The following is a 20,844-nucleotide window of genomic DNA, read 5'->3' as shown; positions in this document are numbered from 1 at the left end:
ATCCTTACCCATAAGCTCTCGACCCGCTCTTCATCCACCCCTAGGCACAGCTCAATACATTCCAGTTGCTCTCTCACATAAAGAGCAACTCCACCAACTCACTTTCCTGGCCTGTCTTTCCTAAAAAGCACATCATCCATGACRGCACTCCAGTCATGCGAGCTATCCCACCAYGTCTCTGTAATGGCAATGAGATCATGGCCCTGCGACCACACACAGATCTCTAGTTCTTCCTGTTTGTTCCCCATGCTGCCTGCATTGGTGTACAGGCAATACAAATACAGAATATAACCCAGTATTGTTTAATACGTATTTAAATAATAGTTGATTATATCTCTTCCAGACATTTTCTTTCTTTTAAGGGCAATCAAAGAACTTTCTCCTTTGAAAATTCAATGTCATATCATGAAAGTGAGGGTGCTAATTGGCTTCAGCTGCCGATTCCCATACTCCAAGGGAGGCAGCTTCTCAGATGTTGCAAACTCTTACGGATGGTGCCCGTCTGAGTACAGGACTCAGCATTCCTGATGATCAGGCTTCTAGAGCGACTCTCCTCCCTCAATAGGTACATAAAAACTCTAATTTAGATCAAGTATACAAGAAGATTTATATGTTTTTAATTAACATTTGCTCTACGGCAAGCTTGATGCTGTAAGTACCCTTCCTGTCTGACATCACTTCCGTTAATAGTATCAAAATTGAGGTATGGATGATACCCAATAGCCAAAAAAGAAAGAAGGAATAATAAGGTAAATAACTGGTTTAGCAATATTTTTAAGCATTATGCATGCATAATGTCGCTGTGCAACCCTATCTTCAAAGCACTTGAGCACTTCTGAATTTCATGAATGGTGGCCAAACACAATACAGAACAGATACAATTTTTCCTTATTTTTTTCCTCTTCTTCTTGTGCATTATTTACAGGTTAAGAGAATAAAGAGAAAAGAACACCAAAGAAAGTGTGAAACGACAGTATAGACAGCCAGAGCTAAGAAAGATTCATGAGACAGGATTAGATCTCTTGTAAATGGTCCCAGAAATAAAATATCTTGTCCACCTTGCTGTTTCAGTCACTAATCCTCTTTGCAATGTGTTTTTTGCCAAAGAGCTCAAAATTCCTAACTCTAAAAATTAGTGGCAAAGGAATGAAGGGAGGGGAGTCAAAAAAAGCACTGACATATTGTAGAGAGATATCTAAAAGCTTTTGGTTCAAACATTTTATATTACTTAGTCTTTTCCTTGGAAACCTTTCATGGGTTCTTTGCCTGAGAAGAACATTATTTCTCTTGTATACACACAGTGGTTTGTAATGCTGAAAAACCTCCTTCTTTAACTGTTACCATAGTAACCAAAACCATTCTATTATATATATTTAATTGTTGCCTTTTCAAGTATAATCTATTATTGTAGTTGGAGTCAGCCTGTTCAGTTGCCATCTAAATTATGGATTCCCTGAAGTCTATCAGACATTCAGTATAAATTCAGGTTCATTTTCTATAATTTGGAATTTAAAGCACTTAGTACATTTTGTTATGTACTACCACATTAAAAAATAATTCAAGAATAAGCATGCTGATACTGAAAAGGTGGAAGCATTAAATATAATTTTGAACAGGTGAATTTTAGTGATTTAAACTTTATATATAAGGATAAACAAGTCCTGACAGAGCTGACAGTTCCCTATGATCTGAAGGGGGATATGACTTCCTTCTAAGACTTTTTGAACTATGGCTCAGCTTTGTCATTCACTTCTGCAACGGACTTCTACTGAATTCCAAGTTCTGTAAATGTATTTGTGTTCTTATGTGACACCCTTAAAAAACACRAGCAATTTCTGGGAGAATAAACTAAGAGTGATGATAGGCCTTTGCTATCTTAAATTAAATTTTTGTTTCAGCAGTGTATTCTCTAAATTTTAATGATGCTGTATGATTTTAAAATGCAGCCATGAATTGGAGTATAGTGCTTGAAAACAATTACAATTAATACTTATTATTAGACCTATTTGCATCGCTTCATCCCAATTCCACCTTATATTAATACCTTTAATTCTTAAAGTAAAATATATTTAGTGTATTATTTCCATGTATATTTGTTCCCACAGACCCAGCACATGATTCAGAAAGGAACGTGGTAATCCTACTTCTAAACACTTGGGTTTCTATACTGACCCAAAAATGTTATTTTCTGGCTCCTACATTTGTTATGCCAAATGGACTGTGCTGTTCCTCAGACAAAAAACAGAGGAGTTTTTATTTACATATGGAGGTACATGGCACATTTTTGAGTACTGTAACACAGTTTGCTATAGTGACCATTAATTGTCAACTCTGACAATTTTATCCTGACCATTAAAATTTTTCCCGTCAAAAGTATGAACCACTATTATTTATCCAGGTTCAGGTAAAGATTAGAAAAATAAGGCTCAAAGTACAACCCCATTAATGTGCCTAAGAGACCCTAATGACTTGGCATCACCTTACCTCTAGCTCATCTGCCAAAAGGACTTCTGTTTTTGCTGTTTTGGCTTTAAACTGTATGTCTGAGACATCTTGATGCAAACAGCATTACAAAAAGTGTTCCTTGAAAGAAAGGAACGCCTCTCATTCTTGCTTCTCCTAACTTTCATGCCTGGTTGTTTTGTGACTCTGATTTCGGGTCTCTGTCATCTCTATTCCTGCTACTGCCAGGAGAGATGAGTCCTTTGCAATTCATTATCTTCCAAGGAAATAAGCTGGGCACATAATAAAATTGTGTATGAAGAATATATAATATAAGAGAACTTAATAAAAAAGATCCTTGGAATACTCTTGAAAATTCAACATTAAGAAGTTTGAATAAAAGGCTGGGGATGGAGGAGCAGGTCAGTAGGACAGAGTTAGATGAACATTATCATACCGTTAGGTAAATACGCCATAGGCTTTTTGTATAAGCAAACAATTTACCAAGAGTGTAGTTTAAAAGCATGAATGATTTAAACATGGGAAAGTTTACCTCAAAACTAACTCTTCTTTCTCCCCTGCCTATACTTCCCTTGATTTTCACTGCAGTAGCACATTCCCAATAACCTAATAATCTCTTTTATCTGTGTTTCCCTCCTTCCACTTATCTTGCTCATTGCAGGAATACTCCTGGGATCCGGGGGATTTGCTGAACATAAAACAGTTGATCTTGGAGTAGAAAAGGGAGAGAACCGCAGGTTGTTTAAATTGTAACCTATGGCATGCTCTGACATATACGTACATGCTTCTGAAAAACCCACTTCTTCCAAATTCTGCATGCTTCTTTTTGGCCAGCTATCTTAACTTGCGGAGGTTGAAACCGAGACTCCACACAGAGCTCTTTGGGACCCTCGGAGGTTTATAAACTGCTTGTGCCTGACACTGCAGTTCAAATTTACACATTGCTAATACATGTAACTTGTATTTAAACCTTTCAATAAAGAAAGAAAGAGGTATGATGCAAGCACTGGCCTCTTTTTCTTTCCTTCTTTCTCTTTCAAGACATTTATCAAAGCTGTACACAACTGATGTGAGCTGCTCTGACGGAAGCTCTAAGGCTAGATTATTAATCAGTGGATGTATTTGCAATACATGCTGACACGTTTTTAATCTATGTCATAGCAGCAGCAAATATGTTTGGTGCGCAAAAGCCACAGCCTACGCCACTGTGTAACGACAGAGAGGATTAAAGTCCAAAAAGCAAAACAAATTCCCATGTTCCTTTGAGTCAAATCCTACCACGCTCTCAAAGACCTAGTAAATGGACCTGGCGCAGGGAGCACATGAAATACTTTTAGGTATGGCACGGGAAAAGAAAAGAAAAAAAATCTTCCTTCGCAAAAATCAGTAAATTATTCCATTGCAGCTACTGCAGCTACTACTGATAAAAAGCAGCTTGGCCAGTAGGTCTCCTTGGTACATCCCAGCTTAACCCTGCTCCTGGAGCACAGGAGGAAGAACCAGTCTGTACTCGCTTCATAACTTTATGGATAGTTTTTGTGGCCTTCAGCTATCTGAAATTCACTGTTGCTTGATACAGTGTTTTGTCTTTACAACTGAATTTTATTTCAATATAATTGCAAATGTCTGTCTCAACTGACCCAGCTGCAGCAATGCTGCATGTGTCGTGATGTGTAAATGCTCTGCCCTTTCCCTTTATCTCCTCTCCTTCCTGCCTCCTCAGGAGCGAGCAAGAGAGAAAGCAAAAGGAAGGGCGGCACCATCACTACACCTTTTTAGCTGTACGCCTTCACCCCTGCTATCAGTAAATCCATGCCAGTAAATCACAGTGTATTCAATATTCAATGTAAACATGTATTTGGATTAGTTACTGAAATCCCTACTCCCAGAGATATTCATAAGTGCACTGAAAATGTAAATACAGGAGTAAGAGGGATATTGCCTCTATATCTTCATTCCCTCCAGGAAAAAACAAAGAACAAAACAAACAAACAAAGGAGCTGGAGGTGTGGGAAATGTTTTTGAAATTATTTCTATCCTTTCCCTAATACCTCTTTTTTCTCTGCAAAACAGAACAAATCTTGCCCTTAGAAATACTAATATTCAGATTGTGCACTCTTCCAGCACCTCTTTCTCCATTCAGTTCTGCAAAACAGAAAGTGAAATCCCACCGATGGTTTGGGAAACATAGCACGCAAGTAATCTATATGTTTTCTTATCATTCATTCCCTCTAGGATGCAGCTAATGCCTCAGACCTGAAGCATCATGAGGCAATTCTAGCAGCACACTGACTGAACCTCCTTTGCTCTGGTGCTATTACTATTTTAAGTCACAATAATATGACACAGACTAGTGTAATATGTTATAACAAAGTTAACTCTAAGCACAGCCACTGCACAGGATGATGGTTTTCAGGCAGGCTTTACAAAATTCATGGCTTAGAAAACCTCTCAGTGAAAACAATAACAGCACCATCACAATAGTATTGTTTTTCACTGATCAGAATCAAAAGAGCATCTGATAATGTTTGCACTGGAAGCATACAATGAGCTATAAAATCAAACAGTGTAGTCCAACAGCTATATCATACAATCATAACTGCAAATCTGCCTATTTTTTCCCTGACATCCCTCCTTTCCCCTTCTTCCAGCGAGAATAAGAAATTGCCAAGAAACGCTGTTCTTTGTTATGCTTCAGTGATATTATGAAATTACTGTGAAAGTAAAACCAGTACATCTCTGCTATGTATTTGATCTGTTTTTTCTATTTTTAATCTACAATGTATTTGTCTAACCAAATTAAGTACTTCACAATCTTAGTATTACATATACAAGCATATTTCCTTCATATTTATTTTCCACTTTATGATGCTTTAATTGTTCACAAGTAATAGCATAGTTGATTAATTTTTTACATTTGAGCTGCAATTATGCTTTGAAATCTAATTTCTAAGAACTGGGGCTGTACTTTAATATGAACACCACAGACTTCTGCATTGCAAAACCAATTATCCCCCTCAGTCGCTTCTCCCTTGCACGCACGCACACACCCCCCCCCAGGCCTCCGAGGACACCACCACGCACTGCCGGCCCTGCTGCACAAAAGCATGGGCCCAGACCTGCTTTCAGTTTCTCCTGAGACGCTAAAGCTCACACCATTGCTGGCTGCGGTTCAAACACAACTTTAATTACTGTCTAGCACCAGCAGATGCTTTTACATCCCAGAAAGTGCAATTCTGTTTCTAGAGCTGCTCTCTATTACCAAGCACTTCCCCTTAGTTTTGTGCAAGCTTGAGTTGAAGAACTCACGTTTAACRAACATTTTTGCCACAGTTTTTCAGGAGTTTCAGGAATATAACTTCTGTACGCATTTAAAGCTTTTGGACATAGGCGCGTACAAGGAAAGGGAATGGGTGCAGCTGGCATCTGACTGTCTCTCCCTGCTCGAGTCGAAGGGGCGTCCTGCCAAAGCTCCCCCTTCCGGGCTCTGCCAGCCCGCTCCCTCCGCGGCGCCTCGCGGCTCCTGGCAGTTCTCACCGGGCTAAACGGGCATCAAGGCTAACCGTGACACTTACCATTGCCCTCCCTACTGCACCTCGGTCGGTGTGCTACAGAACTCCGTCACCGAAACACAGATTTAATAACCAATGTCCAACAAATGTGCATAYGAACTAACTTTACATTATCATAAAAAGGCCTTTTGGAAAATGAAGAGGAAGACGACAGCAAGACCGCAGCATCCGTTTTGAGATTTCAGTGCTCTGCCGTGAGCTCAAGCTCTTTCAGCCCACAGAATAAGCAGGTGCTAAGTAAAAACTTTACATCTCCTCCATAATACACTGGAAGCTCAGCGAGCAGCCATGTTCATTTGGGGTGTCTACTTTTGACAGGAGTCCAGACGGGATAAAAACGAAGCCCCTGTTTTCCACAGGGAAGTGGGGTTTTTTTGGTTTTGTTCATTATCATTTTTTTAATCCTAACGTAAATGAGTGGGTCATTTTCCACGTGCCAAACTGCAGCCTTGGCTCAGAAAGCTGCGATGTTTGAAGGGCATTTTACAGTCATTCCAGTGGGCAATGGGGTTTACAGGGCTTAGGCAGCTGCCACATAAAACAATGGAAAACACCATAAATTTATTAGAATAACAAATCTTAAAAAGAGACTGAGGCTACAATTTAGAAGAGCAATGCTTTAAATGTGCATCTCCAGACAATAAAAATAATTGATGTTTAATTGCCTAAGCCTGTTCCCTTTGCTCCATTTCCTAAAACCTCTCAAGTGTTCCTGCCTGCACTCCCTGTGGTAACCCGTCCTTCTCTAAGAGCCAGGTAAGATTTTATTTACTTCAAATAAATCACTTTTTAAACTTGCTCCGGAGGTTAAGGACTCTCAATACATACGTAATCATTCCAATTTCATCCCGTGGTAAAATCTCAACACAAAATTCAAACTGCAAAGAAAGTCCTGTCTAGTCAAAACTATGAGTCATGTTTCACTGGTCTCACTATAATGTATATGCCAAGAATATTCTTCCAATGATTATTCAAATCCATTAGCTCAGAAGAGTCCTTTGTGTTCCTATTGTGCCTTTCAACACCACCTAGCTCAAGCCAGTTGATCCATCCATTCCACGCATTAGAAGATACTTTACCAAAAAAACTGCTTTAATACTCTTACGGTTATTTGGTACACTACTTTTTTCTCCAAAATAGATTTCAACTGGATAAAACTCTTGTCATGATTTGCATACTCAAGAACCTGTCAAAAACAGTGTATCAGAGGCCTTTTCCAAGTTAAGTCTATATGACCATTGGCCAAAGAAGCCAATTTTCATTGCCAAGTGTTAGGCGTCAACGCTCTTCTCTGTAATCTAAATAAAGCTTCTAGAAGCTATAGCACACACAAAGTGAATTTCCATTCTTACAGCAAGCACATCTTAAACACCTGCCTTTACAAGTCTATCTGGATGGAAATTAGTAGCTTTTCAAATAAAAAATAAATTTTTAAATTAAAAATTGAAATTTAAAATTGAAATTTTTCAAATTAGAAGCTGCAAAATACTACTCTTGATGTATTTCCTTTTGGAAGATTTCTGGAGTAGGAGAATGAGCAAACCAGATGACCAAAGCAACTACTACTGGAGAAATGTCAAATGCAGAACAAGATGGTTCACAGAGAACAGTAAAGAAAAGATACATGGAAATGCAGCAAGTTTAATTTAATTTAGGGGGGAAAACTATCTCAAGAGTGAGACACAAATGGATAATCCTATTCTGAAAAACATTCTTATTAGAGTTATCATCAAAAATATAATGACTTTACAGTATCAGAAAGATACATAAGCTTGGGGATGTAAATGGAATAAAAATATTTTATCGTTGCCTCAGGCTAAAGCAGAATTGTTTTCTAAATGTAACTGTGGTGTGGTGACAAAGGTTTCAGTATAATGACTTCAGGTCTAGTTAGAAAATTATAGTCACTGAGGCAGCTATTTTGTCCACTGTTTGCTGCTGAAGCAGGGCAAAGTTGCATTCCTACTTGCCAGAACCACATTCTCCCTAGTTTGCAGAGTTCACTGCTTTAAGTCAGCTTTGGTCATACTCTCGGTCAATGTAAATCATCATACCTGTTTTGACTCTCCACAAGTTCTACAGGAAGCTCATTTGGAGCTCAGACACGTTGTATTTCAATAAAGCTGTATTATCCTTTGACGTTTTTATTTTCTTAGTTTTCTCTTATTAATAAGAGAATTACACAATGCTACAATGCACTAGTCTTATTTTGAAAATACAACAATTATCTCAACATGGAAATGGCTTAGTGTCCTTGCTCCTCTCTGCTTTGATTCGAATGGACCTAATTCAGCACTGTGACTGCCATTCCATCCCTATGTCTTTTCATGACCTGCCATGAGGTCTAGACATGTCACTAGTACTTCAAAGGCAATGACAGACACCCTTACGGCCCATTACAAACCAAGTATCTCCTCAGAAGGAAGAGGAAGCATTACAAGCAATGACCATATTTAAAGGATCAGAGTTTTTGGATCACAATGCGGATTTTGTTATGGCAGGGCTATCGATAAACTCTGTATAGCATCTGTCCTCCACAGGACAACTGCAATCATCCCTCTGCCTCTTGCATTATTCACCACCACACAGAAAAAGACTGGATTTGAACTATAAATAACTGAAAATAATATTGAATGCTATAATTACAATTTGTTAGTGGCTCTCAAAAAACAGTGTTTTCAACATTTGCAACTAAAGAATTTCCTAATCCTTTAGCTGCAAACAACTGCCTAAGATAATTAAAATACTTATCTAGATTGTTTTCCTGTTGATCTTTCCTATAAATTTCTAGCTACAATGACAGAGAAGGAATGTGAGAACTGCTGATACTCTCATTCTATAACCAGATACAAATTTTGTTCCACATTTGCTTTGTAGTCTAATTATACTGCCTTTGCACAACCGTTATTTATTTTTTGTTTGTACAAAATCATAACTCATTTTGGCAGTGGCAGGACATAGAGAAGACAATAGAAACATCAGAATTTGATTTGTTATTGTTTATTTTTTCCTCAAGGAAAGCAGAAAGAAGTTATCAATCTGAGCTGCCTGAAAAAGAGTCAATGTCAGGTAGGAGTTTCAGCTACTTGGGGTTAGGGGAAGGCAGACAGTACGTCATCCATACGTGCGCACCCAACCCTTCCAGCCTGGGCCCTGGGGAGACCCAGGCCTGGCTAGTTCCCTACGGGGCAGCCCAAGCACCCATGTCTGTCAGGCACTTCAAAGAATGCATTTGGCCCTTGCACAAATGTATTTACTTCCTACTAGTCCAGGAAGCAATCGTCACTAGCTCATTTGACTATTCACAACATAAGCCTATTGTACTGGAAGTTCCTTGCTACAATTTCAAGCACATGTTTTAAAGAAATTCATACAAATTCTACTTCTCTGCCTAAGTATCAATAAAATGTTGTAGTGGAAAGTATACTATAATTCAGGTGAGGTGTCTATTACTGTTTCAAATCGAGTCTGAATGAGAGATTTCAAACCAATGTAATTCCAGAGCAATAGCAGGCATCCATATACTCTCAGTATTACCCAAGGAGCAATGCTTTCTTAGTGCATCATTGCAGTTACACAAGAAACTGAAACACTTCAATCATCTTTTAACAGGTTGTCCAAACTAGTCTGAAAAGCATTCATTTCTCACATCACCAAAACATGCCTTCTTGAACGGACTGTCAAACCAGATACAAATCTGCAGGGGGATACTACAGCCCAACAAACTGGCTGCATTACAGACCACACCGCCTGACACCACGGAGGAGCAACCAGTAACACAGGGGTAAAATAACAGCACTGTCACTCGGTGCGAAGAATTTCTCCCCAGAGATTTATCAAAAAAAGGAAAAAAAATTAAAAAGAGGAAGAGTGAGAGAGAGAGAAAAGGGAAAAGAGAATCTGTAACTCAAAGAATTGAAGAGTAGACTATAATCAGCTTCTTTTCTACTCCTTTCAAAAGGAATTAGGCAAGGCTGTAAGAGTCAACAAGGACTACCAGAGTCTTCCAATGTAACAATTACATTTTTACAACTTGAAGTTCATATAGAAAAAAAGGTTCCTAAATTTAGCTATAAATTTACTACAGCTGGCAAATATGGAACATACATGCATCAAAACCTTCCTAGTTGTCAAACTGAGTATCTGTACTTAACAGTTCAGTACAAAATTGCATTGAAGCTAAAATTCTCCCATTTACCCTATTTTCCATCAGTAAGGATCCAGCTTGTCGCTGTGACTCCAAGGAGACTAGTATTTGAAGTTGAACTCATGCATGAGCATCTTGCTTAGGTAAGTACAGTTGCAAGGGACAAATTAAACAGCTTCAGCACAGATGGGATATTAAAATGACTCACCGTGTAGGCCCACTGATGTATTCATCAGAAGAAAAATCTGACTTGATTCTTAAGAGCATAAAGTGCTGCCAGAGAAGTTGTAGCATTTACCCAAGAACTTAATCTGGAAATTTCCCTAAAGTTCATGAAAATATTTCTTTAAGATATGGCAAACAACTGGCAAATTACAGTATCTGAGTCATGACATAATTAGTAGTTCTAAAAACAAATCAACAGAAATATCTCCCCCCCCTCCCAAAAAGCAAAACCTATGAATGTGACTGCAGCTGAAGTACAAATGCACAAGCCAGCTTTAAACTAGCCAGCTCAGACGGCTATATGCTGCCATCACTTCTCTGCACTGCAGTACAGTCATACCCAAGGATACCATTTAGAAAAAGGACACAAGCACCTGCTTAACTTTAAAYTTAAAATTAAGCACCTGAATTGTACTACACTTTTTTCAAGCCCTGGTAGCCCATGAACAGGTTTTATTCATTGTTTATATATAAATAGCACACAGCAGCAGATTATCATCTTCTGGGAAACCGGTATGTTTAGGAAACTTCTGCTTCCATACTGTCCCTTGCAGTGTGAGCATTCAGTTGATACTTTGATCACAGAAGCTGAAGCTAAGTTGTTTTAAAGCATAACTTCCAGTTCGCTGGCCTTGCCTTCGTTCCCATGCTCTCTGTAAGAACTTGAAACGGAAGGGAGGATTCCTCATGTCATTGCTCGGCCTCAGCAGCTGATTTATTTTTATTTGAATTCAGAGAGGAAGGCCTCCAGTTAAGACTATGCAAATAGAATAAACTGTTCCAATTATTGTAGCATCTGTGCACCTTCAAGAGAAGCCGCCTGAATTATCACCACAGCAACGCAAAGAGGCCTTGAAAATTTGAACYGTTGAGCCAGTGTGGGTTTTAAGGCTTGTATTTCTACAAAATATAACAACAAATTAATTCAATATCCTAGACGAAGTGGAGGGCACAGAGGAAGAAGCAAGCTGGAGCTCACATTTCTTGTTTTTTGTCCTGACCTCGCACTGACATCCAGACTACATATTTCTCTGCACGGCAGCCTGCTGGGGACTGGAAGGCCGAGCGCTATGAAGGAGGRCCTCTTGCTCTTGCCGGCTGGACACACAAAGCATACTTTGCTGAGCACAGAAAACAAGACGACTTGCGCATTGTTCTTCAATAGAAAGCAGAGAAATGCCCCCATTCCAAAATTCATCTTTACGGAAGAGCAGTGAACCCCTTCTGTGCTCTAGCAGCCTTCAAAGCGACACAGAAAAACGGCCAAAGCACCTAGCAAGAACTGCATCTTCCTCCTGCAGGTTTTGTAGCTTCACCAAACAGGTTCCTTCATGCTTGTTAAGATGCGTTATGTCACTCCCAGGCCTGCTAAAGGTAAGATGTTTGCTTGGCCTGAGGAAAGCCAGAGCTTTCTCTGCTTATTTTGCTGCTACGTTCTTATATTATCACATTACTCAGTCAAGTACAACTCTGCTGAACAACAGAGGGAGGGATTTTGCCCACAGTGCACAAGGTGCACAAGAGTTAGTAATTCCCTACATACTGCTAAGAAATTGCTTTCTCATGAAATGTTTATGAGCTTCAAGACAAAATACAGGAAAAAAGTAAATAAATTGGCCTTTTATTCCTCCGATCCTGATAATATCTAATTACTGACACTTCAAAGAATCGTTAAGCTTTGCTGCTACAACTTCTGGCATGTTTATTTGCTACTTACAGTAAAACTACATTAAGCAAATACAGTACATCATTTAAAAACACTAAAGAGTTTCTTACTAAGACAAAACAACATCATTAGTCAACTATTATGCAATTTACACTAAAGGCTCTTTTTCCCCCAGGCTTCATTCATAGCTTCTTGTGTCCTAGAAATCTTACATATAGCTCTACTGCAGTCTACAATATAATTATTTTTAGTTATTTGTAGCTGTTTGTTGGTTTATCATTAATATGTATTTTATCAGTTTTAGATTATATAGAGTTTCCTTTCGAAAGCATTTCTTATTCTAAGCATATTCTGTCCAAGGCCCTGAAGTCAGCAACGTTCTTTTCCCAAGACTTCCTTGCTGGAGAATTGGCCGCTGCACAGCTCTTTGCAATATCCACAGCTTTGGGAACATATAAAGCAAACCCATCGAGATGCACAAACATAAGCATACAAATCAAAGCATGTGTGTTACTTTCAGGGAAAGTGATGCCCATAATTACAATGTAAAGATCTGTGCAGATCAGCCCACAGAGGGGCTCTGCACTCAAGTCAGYGCAATTCTGCGTGTGCCAAGGGCTTCCTCTTGCTTGATGTTTACAGGGGAGACGAACAGATGATCCCGGCAGATTTAGACAAAGGAACTGATACCTGTTTTGCTTCCATTAAAARGGGATATGGGGAAAACAATCCACATGTAGAAAGCACAGGGATGAAATTAGAAGAGGGAAGTGAAAAGGATACTGCTGTTTCACAGCTCTTGAGATTTTCTTGAATCATGCTTTAATCCCCTTACAATTGCTTTGAAAGTTTATAGAAAGTTTACTCAATTCCTGTCCAAATAACATGTAAAGGATTTCTGAAAAGATGTTTCATTCCTCATATTTATAAGAAATGTTGGTTTAAAGGTATTAATATGGSGATGCTGTTTTATGTGAAGTTCAAATATGTCTCATTTGTCTAAGCACAAGCTTGTTTTCTTTTAAAAAGAATCCCAAAGACCTACAAGACCAACAGATTGGAACAGTAGTCAGAGCATGTTTGAGACCTCTGAGTGCATGAGATAAGTATAATTTATGTGACTATGTGCTTAGAAGATATCACCAATGCAGTTTTAAATAAAAAAGAAAAAAAAACACAAACCAGAAAACAGCAGATGAACATACTTGCTAATATCAATAAAATGAAGGGGGAAAAAAAATCTAAGAGGTGGCATCATTCAAGTCCTCAAGCACGTGCTAAACACATACAAGAATTGCCTCACTTTGAATTCATAAAGGATTATGAAATGCTGAAGCTGCTGATAGCATAGGAAAAAGCCCATCAAACAACAGTTCATGTTCGTCTTTCAATGGAGAGAAGGCAAAAACTTAGTAAGCTGYTTGAACTAACCCTAAAAATACTCTGGATTTCTGTCTAGTATTTTGGGGCCTATTGCCTTTCCTGTTCCTTAGTATTCATCATCCAAAGTCATACCAGTAAGACAGCAATTAGATGCTAGCAGTATTTCAAACATGAAGTCATTCTAACAAGAGCTAGATGATGGGCAAAAATTGTGTTAAACTTTTAGATACAGGCAGACTGGGAAGAAGCACTTTATCACCAGAGTGAAACAGATGTTGCAGTTAGATACAGACTTAAGTCACGTACTTGTACCAAGGCTAGATGTGTATGGGGAAGACAGACTTCATACCTTATGAGTATACCTTATTATAGCTAGCAACAGATACGATAGTTCATACATATTTTAATCTGACTCAAAGTATTTGCACCTACATTTCAGGCCTCATATCTAATTCACTGTTGTTGCTTTTTACAGTTAAAAAGCATTCATGCTAAGATTTTACAGAAAAAGAATTACTGATAGACAAGTTCTACTGTTATTATTTCTTTCTTTCTTTTCCTGAAAAAAAAGTTATTTTCAATTGTTAAGAAACAACCATCCTGCCTGGTATTGCAAGATAAATCTTACTGCTCATGCTGTGGTCATGAGTCTCATCTAATGCGACAGGGCAAGATATCAAATTGGAGTCTATTTAATTTAATAGGATTTCCTCAGAAGACCACTACCGTACTTCTGAAGATGCCATCATATCTCATATTACAGAAGTAAAACAGTCACTGAAAAATACTGAAATATCTAAAATGAGCATTTAGGAATTATGTTCTTTCTAAAAATCAACTGTTGACTAGAAAACATGTGCAAGAATAAAAGAACTATTTATACAAAAGGAATAATCTTATTAAGCCTGTTAAAAAGTCATTTTCTTGGAGTATAAATGCCCATTTCTTCTGTGCACCTCATTACCAAAAGTCATGGAAAAGACAAGCTAATGAACAAAAGAAAGCCTAGCCTCAGGCCAGTTTCTGCTTTTGGAAATTCCTAYGTAACCCCTCGTGAAACAGAAAAGAGATGTACAAGCATATCCACAAGAAAGAATCTGGCCTGATGTTTAAATTGCACTTATAAAAGATCATGTTATTTGAAGCAATAACTCACTGTTTAGACACATCAGGCATTTTTGTCTGTTCTTTCTTCCTCGTATCCACTGTCGGTTCTACAGGGCTAAGTACTACAGCAGCACATGAGACTATCGACTGGTATGAGTCTTCCCGGCAAACTGCAAAGATAAAAATCTCAGCGTTAAAAAGTGAACTCAGTGTGTATTTTAAATGTTTTTTTAAAAAGCAAAATATACGATCAAGTCCTACTGCAACAAATAAAATTGCAAATGATTTATCAGACTTCATTATAGTCTCCTCAAATGAAAAGCTTCATAGTTTTTCACATTTCCCAAAGTGTTTGCTTGGCACTTTTTTGCCATAGACTGATGTGCCCATCATCACTCACTAAGGTTTAGCTCGCACAAGATATGATGTCAGTCTACTCCAGCTCACTGGTGTGTGTGAGTCCTAAAAGGACTCATATTTTCACAAGTAACATCAGAGTACGATGCATTTTTTGTTCTTTTTTCTGTCACAAATTAAAAGTGAGAGCAGAAAGTAAGGATGGTTTTCAGATGAGCCTCCCACCATTAGAAATTTCAGACTTGGTAAGAGTCTAGTTTTGAGAAAGTCTGATTAGCCAGGTTCTTTGGCTTCAACCGTTAAGTCTCACTTCAGTCCAAAAAGGCCAAATCCAAATGGTCTAGGAGTGATATCTGCTATGTTGATTCATGCTTTCCCTTCATACAAATTATTTACGTATCATAGTGCTGGACAATATGACTCAGATGATATCAAAGCTGGAAGAACAATCATTTATCGCAGCTGAGCATCTGGCCCAAGTAGTACTAATAAATGAATTCTCAAAAGCATCTGACCTCTGAAGAGACAGCTATACTTGTTAAAATAYATACATATATAGATATACACACACACATATAGTCTAAAATTTAAATTACAAGTACTAGTAATTTAGCACTTAAGTAGTCACCACTCACTGCTACACATTTTGAAGGTATAGATTTCCTTAACAGCCAAGGTCTACACTTATGAGCCGAATAAAAGCTGGAAGTAAAAGTTAGTTGTATTGTACAAACCACAGCAGCTTCTTGTATTATACATTTGTCGGACTATACATGTTGTGCGTAAGCAAGAAAGAGTGTGGTGACCCATGTTTTAAGCAGAAAGTCGCACAGGATTTTAAATGTATAACATATAAAACTACTTTATAGTGCACACGTGCACATATACAGCTTGTAACAGACAGTAAAACAGGAACGACCACCACACCTTGCCAGGGATTCAAAGCCAGAAAGAACCTATTTTATCAGTGCGTACATTAGGGCGAGGCTGTGACAGCTGGGAACGTTCAACTGGGACATATCGCCAYGGCAGACTTGTTTCTGCTGCCTCACTGACCATCCAGCCTCCACAGCGATGTGCCTCCTCCTTACGGTCTGCAGGCGACCTATCTTTTGCAGAGCCTGTTCTCCTCTAGCAAAACCCTGCAGTAAAGCTTCATCCATACAACCGCCACTGAGCACCAACCCACAACGATTACCAAGATAAATAGCGTGGCATTTTCCCCGAGTGCTCAAATGGCACTGAGTATGAATTCGGCACACATCTACCAGGCGCTGCATGCCAGACACACACCCTGGAGTGAAAACTCATGCTTTAAGGCAGCTCCAGAGTAGATTTAAAGGAAAAGGTCAAAAGCCACTTGGATATTTGCACAAAGGTCTGCAACATGCAAGCGGGGGGGTTTGCTTTCAGAGCAATTCTGAGCCCTTCGCAGCATGGGCAGATTCTGACAGGAAGAAAATCTTTTTACGGAGCACAAGTAATTATGTTTAATGCATTTGATTTTCTCCAGCACTGTTTATGCTGGTATGTTTAAATGCTACCAACACAAACTAGACAGTACTGAAATGTCACCTTCATTTTCCTTTGGAAGTGATGTTCATAACTTGGTCACCATCAGACACCAGTCTCCAAAACACAACCATRCCTAAAGAGAACTTATCACATTGCATATTGACATATGAGTGGGATAAACATTACAAGTTGCTACTTAAAAAAAAGTAAGGAGGGGACCATGCAAAACACAGCTAGCAAGAATATAGAAGAAAACATGAGTTGTAGGCGAGTTTTATATTACTGTAAACATTATGTGCAACCAGCATACCTCATATCTGTGAGATGCTATTTGGTAGGCACCAAGCAATTCAGTGACAGCATCTCCAACACCTTGTACATGCAAATTAGCATCTTCTCATTACAGCCACTGACTGAAACTGAATATGTGCAAATGAGAAGCTTTAGGTCTGTCCGACTCCTGATTTATAGCTAAATTGTAAAAAGACAGGTTTGTCTAGGGGCAATACTGAATTTCATTACCTGAATTTTAAGCTAAAACACCAATTAAAAAAAAAAAGGGAAAATATGAAGCAAATATGTATTTCTCTTTCAAATAAGAGAGCTGTGATACCACTTGAAGATTTAGTTATTAATTGACAACTTGTAAAAGGTCTTGTAACTATGAAAGCGTCATAGGGTAGGATTTTGCCTGGATCACCTACTACCCATCAGAGTAGCTACAAAGAAAGATAAAACTGTAAAAAAGATGCCACTGCTAGCCTCTCACCCTGCACAGAAACTTCACATGAATGAGCAAAATCTAATGACCAATGCTATCTGGTGGCTGAATAATCCCCTCGTTCACAGCTGAAGACAAACCCAGCAGCCTTGCAGTGAGCTGAGCTTGAGGAGTTTATTATCCTCCCATTCTAGAAAGAAATATGTTTTGGCATGGCTTTTTAAAGCCCCTACAATTCCTTCTTTTTATCTCAAGCCTCTGTGCACACAACCATAAGTCATTATGGGCTAATTAACTAAAATGTCATGAAATAGTGACAACACAGCAGCAAGTAATTTTCATCTGCTGGAGTGTATTCTCTTATTATCTGTTCAGAGCTTTCATTCAAGTAATGAGAATGTGCTTGAAAGCAGAATAACAACTCTCATATTTAACATTGATGGGGACAGGCACTGTTCTACTTAAGAAGCCCATTTGGTTTTCCATTCTCCATTTCAAGTTTCTCTTCAGCGTAGTTTGTTTTCTGTACCTTCACTTTTCAGGTACTTTTGGTCCACATTTCACCAAAAAAAGAAGAAAATTTACTGATGTCTACCCACTGTACTCATCATTAATCTGAGTCTCTTAGATTCCCCAAATATTACAGACCTTGAAATACCAAACCAAGACACTGAGGGATTTTCCCCTCTTAACCATAAGTCCTTTCAAGGGTCCAATTTTATCAGCCAGCAAGAACTTTGAAATTTAGCCTTCCCAAACAAATTGGTAAGGAAAACAGAAAAAAAGCAAAATTTTTCATTATATGAGTTGGTATAGGTAAAAGCCATCAATGCAAACAGCTGCCCCAGGCTCTAACAGTATTTTGGAAGCAAGTGTGCAAGCTAGTTYGATGCCTTACTGACCAACTCTGCTCTCCGTACGTATCCCTGCAGTTTACGGACAAAAGAAGAACTGGTATTTTTAACCTGCAAGGAGTAAGTTTCCAAAGCTGCTGACTGCTTCTTTTTCCTCTGTATTTTCTAACCACCAGCTTGGTTAGATTTCCCATACAATACTATAGATGGGGCTTAAATATGACAGACTTTACTAAATGTTTTTACCATATTATTTTAATTCTGTTCTTCTTGGGTATCATATAGGAAAGTTTGCAAAATGCCTGATTACAGTCATGCATTTAGTTGTTCCATTTTCCTAACACTGTGCTGTGTAAAAAGCAAGTGTTGTTCTTCAGTCTATGAATAAAAAAYGTGCCCTTTGCCTACAGCATGTAGTAAGCAAAGTGAAACACGTTTTATCTAATCACCAACAAATATGCAGGGAATAGTACAAGTAAATGCCTCTGCATTTGAAAAATATCCCCAAAATGCCTTATGTTGCCAGTGCATGTATTGTACAGGATCACTATCTGAGTTCAGCACTTCCTTAACCTTTATTTTCCAGCTACAGCAAAAGATAAATAAGCAGTAACAAAAATTGCCTCACGAAGCTGAACTACCACTATGTTTGTGTACATTGTGCTAAGGGCCAAAGTCCAGCTCCCTTGTTCGCACTGGGTAGTAGCTTGCTCCACAAAAGAGGGAATACATTTCGACACAGTCAGCGTGCATAGGTCTGCCGGGAGGGGACTGGGCAATTTAGGTTAGTACTTCTTGATCATTAACAGCCACTTCATGAGAGGACAGCTGTTGGGGACGCATCACCTCTGATCTGGCCTGTTTAGTATAAATCCCCAATATCACTTCATTCAATATTTAGGGAGGGAAAAAAGGACGACTGTCCTTTTAACCGTTTGTAAAACAAGACAGGAAGCAGCAGTTACGTTCTGGCGCGCTGCTGCATTTTGCCAAGGGCACACCAACTGCAGCACGGCTCGAACGGGGAGCTTCCTTCGCTCGCTGGCTGCTGCGTCCCTCCGGGGCTGCGGGGGAAGCCTGGGCAGGGCACCAGCGCCGAGGCAAACCACCAGCTCATTTGATAGTAGCTGTAGCAAGTCCTTTAGAYGTAGGAGACAACAATATTTAGTGGCTCGCAATGTGTTACACGGGGACTGTCTTCTGAAAAAATAGGTAATTCCCATGCAAGCGAGATGGTACTTTTCAGTAATCGCATCTCCTTTATTCCTTATTTACCCCTTAAGTAATCAGCCAGTAACTGCAGTGAAATACTGCAACTGGAGGAACATCTTTGCTATGTATCACCATTTACAAAACGTATTTCTCTTGGTAAAATAAAGACAGTACGTATCAAGTCATATACAGGACAACTCTACAGAAAGAATAAAAACAAATGGACTAACTTCACACAATGGTATTTTAAGAGATCAGTACTGCTTTTAAAAGTTACCTAATTCCTCGCCCAGAGTCTCCAGTTTACACTTCAATGAAGCATGCAGTTTGTTTTCTTTCATTGCCAAGTGTTTTAAAAGTACCTCACATATTTATTACTAGGAGGGTTGACTTGGAGTGACCATAGTTGGTTTAAGCATTCCCAGAACATGGTTTATTATCGAAATAAATCTACCCATTTGGAGACACAAAAACTTTTTCTTTCTTTTCCCGTTTCTTTCAAGAACAACGAGAGTGACTAATTTGACAGTTACTTCAAGTTCGATCAACTAGAGAAAAATTTTTCATTCCCTGAACAGTATGGCCAGTAAGAAACCTTCAAGAGCCACTGAACATAAAGCATATGTCTGGAGAATAAAAGGATTTTAAGCTCTAGGGGCATCTTCTCCAGCATCTACTGCAAATACTCTGTTAATTGTACACTTTTATTTTTTTAATTAGAGAAGAGACGAGATCTGGTTATCATCACTAACTAGGAAAAAAAAGTCTCTTTTGATACAAGACACGAGAGGTCATTTGGTAAAATTAATAGTAAGTACTACACAATTCAGGGAAAATAAAGGGAAAATGTTGATGTGCGGTGTCTAATGGAAGCGTGAGGGATTCAGGACACAGGCAGCTGGGGACAGTGAAGTATTCCTGGATTCAAACATGCTGGATGCTCATTCTAACAAGTATTTGCACTTCTGACTGTTAAGTTTAAAATAATCAAACGTCATTATTCAAGAGACAAAACAAGTCTGGAAACAATTGCTGTTTTTTTTACCAAAAGCTTCCACTTTTTCCTGCAAAAAGTTAGGCAATCAACCAGGAGCATAGAAGAGGTTAAATACTCCCCTCGGACATATCAGCCACCTGCCACTGCAGGAGGCAGGAGACTGAAACATCAGGAGCAACACCTGCATCCAAAGGATCAGTCACACATTTCTTTTTGCATTTGCTGGCTTTCCATAGTATTTTAATTACTCTAGAGCACCAATTCCAGATTCAGGCCTTTACATTTCAATRCACTGTTCTCTAAATTTCTGCCCTAATGAGGCTTAGGAAATGAGCTGAATTCTGAGCTGATCTGAATGAATAATGAGTTGCACGAGTTGAGTCCCACCTGTACGTGCACTAGTTTTATAGCTGAGGCAGAGTAGGGCATACAGGCTTTCCTCAAAAAGAAAAAAAAAAGGGGGGGGAGAGAGATTGAGATTATACTGCAAATTTCTTCAGTTAAATTATTCTGGTATTGAAGAGAATGAATGTAGAGCTAAGGGAAGAAAAAGGAACATTTTAAACATGCAACTCAAGCTATCTTTTCAGGAGCTGTTGATACTAGAAATAGTTCATAAGAGAAG

At 38.8% G+C, this 20,844-nt stretch overlaps 1 protein-coding gene across 1 annotated transcript in view; it reads right to left on the bottom strand.

Annotated features, from left to right (window-relative positions):
• CCSER1 (coiled-coil serine rich protein 1) overlaps positions 1–20,844 on the bottom strand; it is a 647,497-nt gene that overhangs the window by 522,715 nt on the left and 103,938 nt on the right. Inside the window, exon 4 of the mRNA XM_026084203.1 lies at positions 14,613–14,733. Coding sequence (XP_025939988.1) covers positions 14,613–14,733 — 121 coding nt within the window. The remainder of the gene's footprint in view (positions 1–14,612; positions 14,734–20,844) is intronic.

This window comes from Apteryx rowi, unplaced genomic scaffold (genome assembly GCF_003343035.1).
Source record: "Apteryx rowi isolate R43461 unplaced genomic scaffold, aptRow1 scaffold_63, whole genome shotgun sequence".
Classification (NCBI taxonomy): Eukaryota; Metazoa; Chordata; class Aves; order Apterygiformes; family Apterygidae; genus Apteryx; species Apteryx rowi.
The sequence above is the reverse complement of the archived record's forward strand: the minus strand, read 5'-3'. Positions and strand labels throughout refer to the sequence as shown.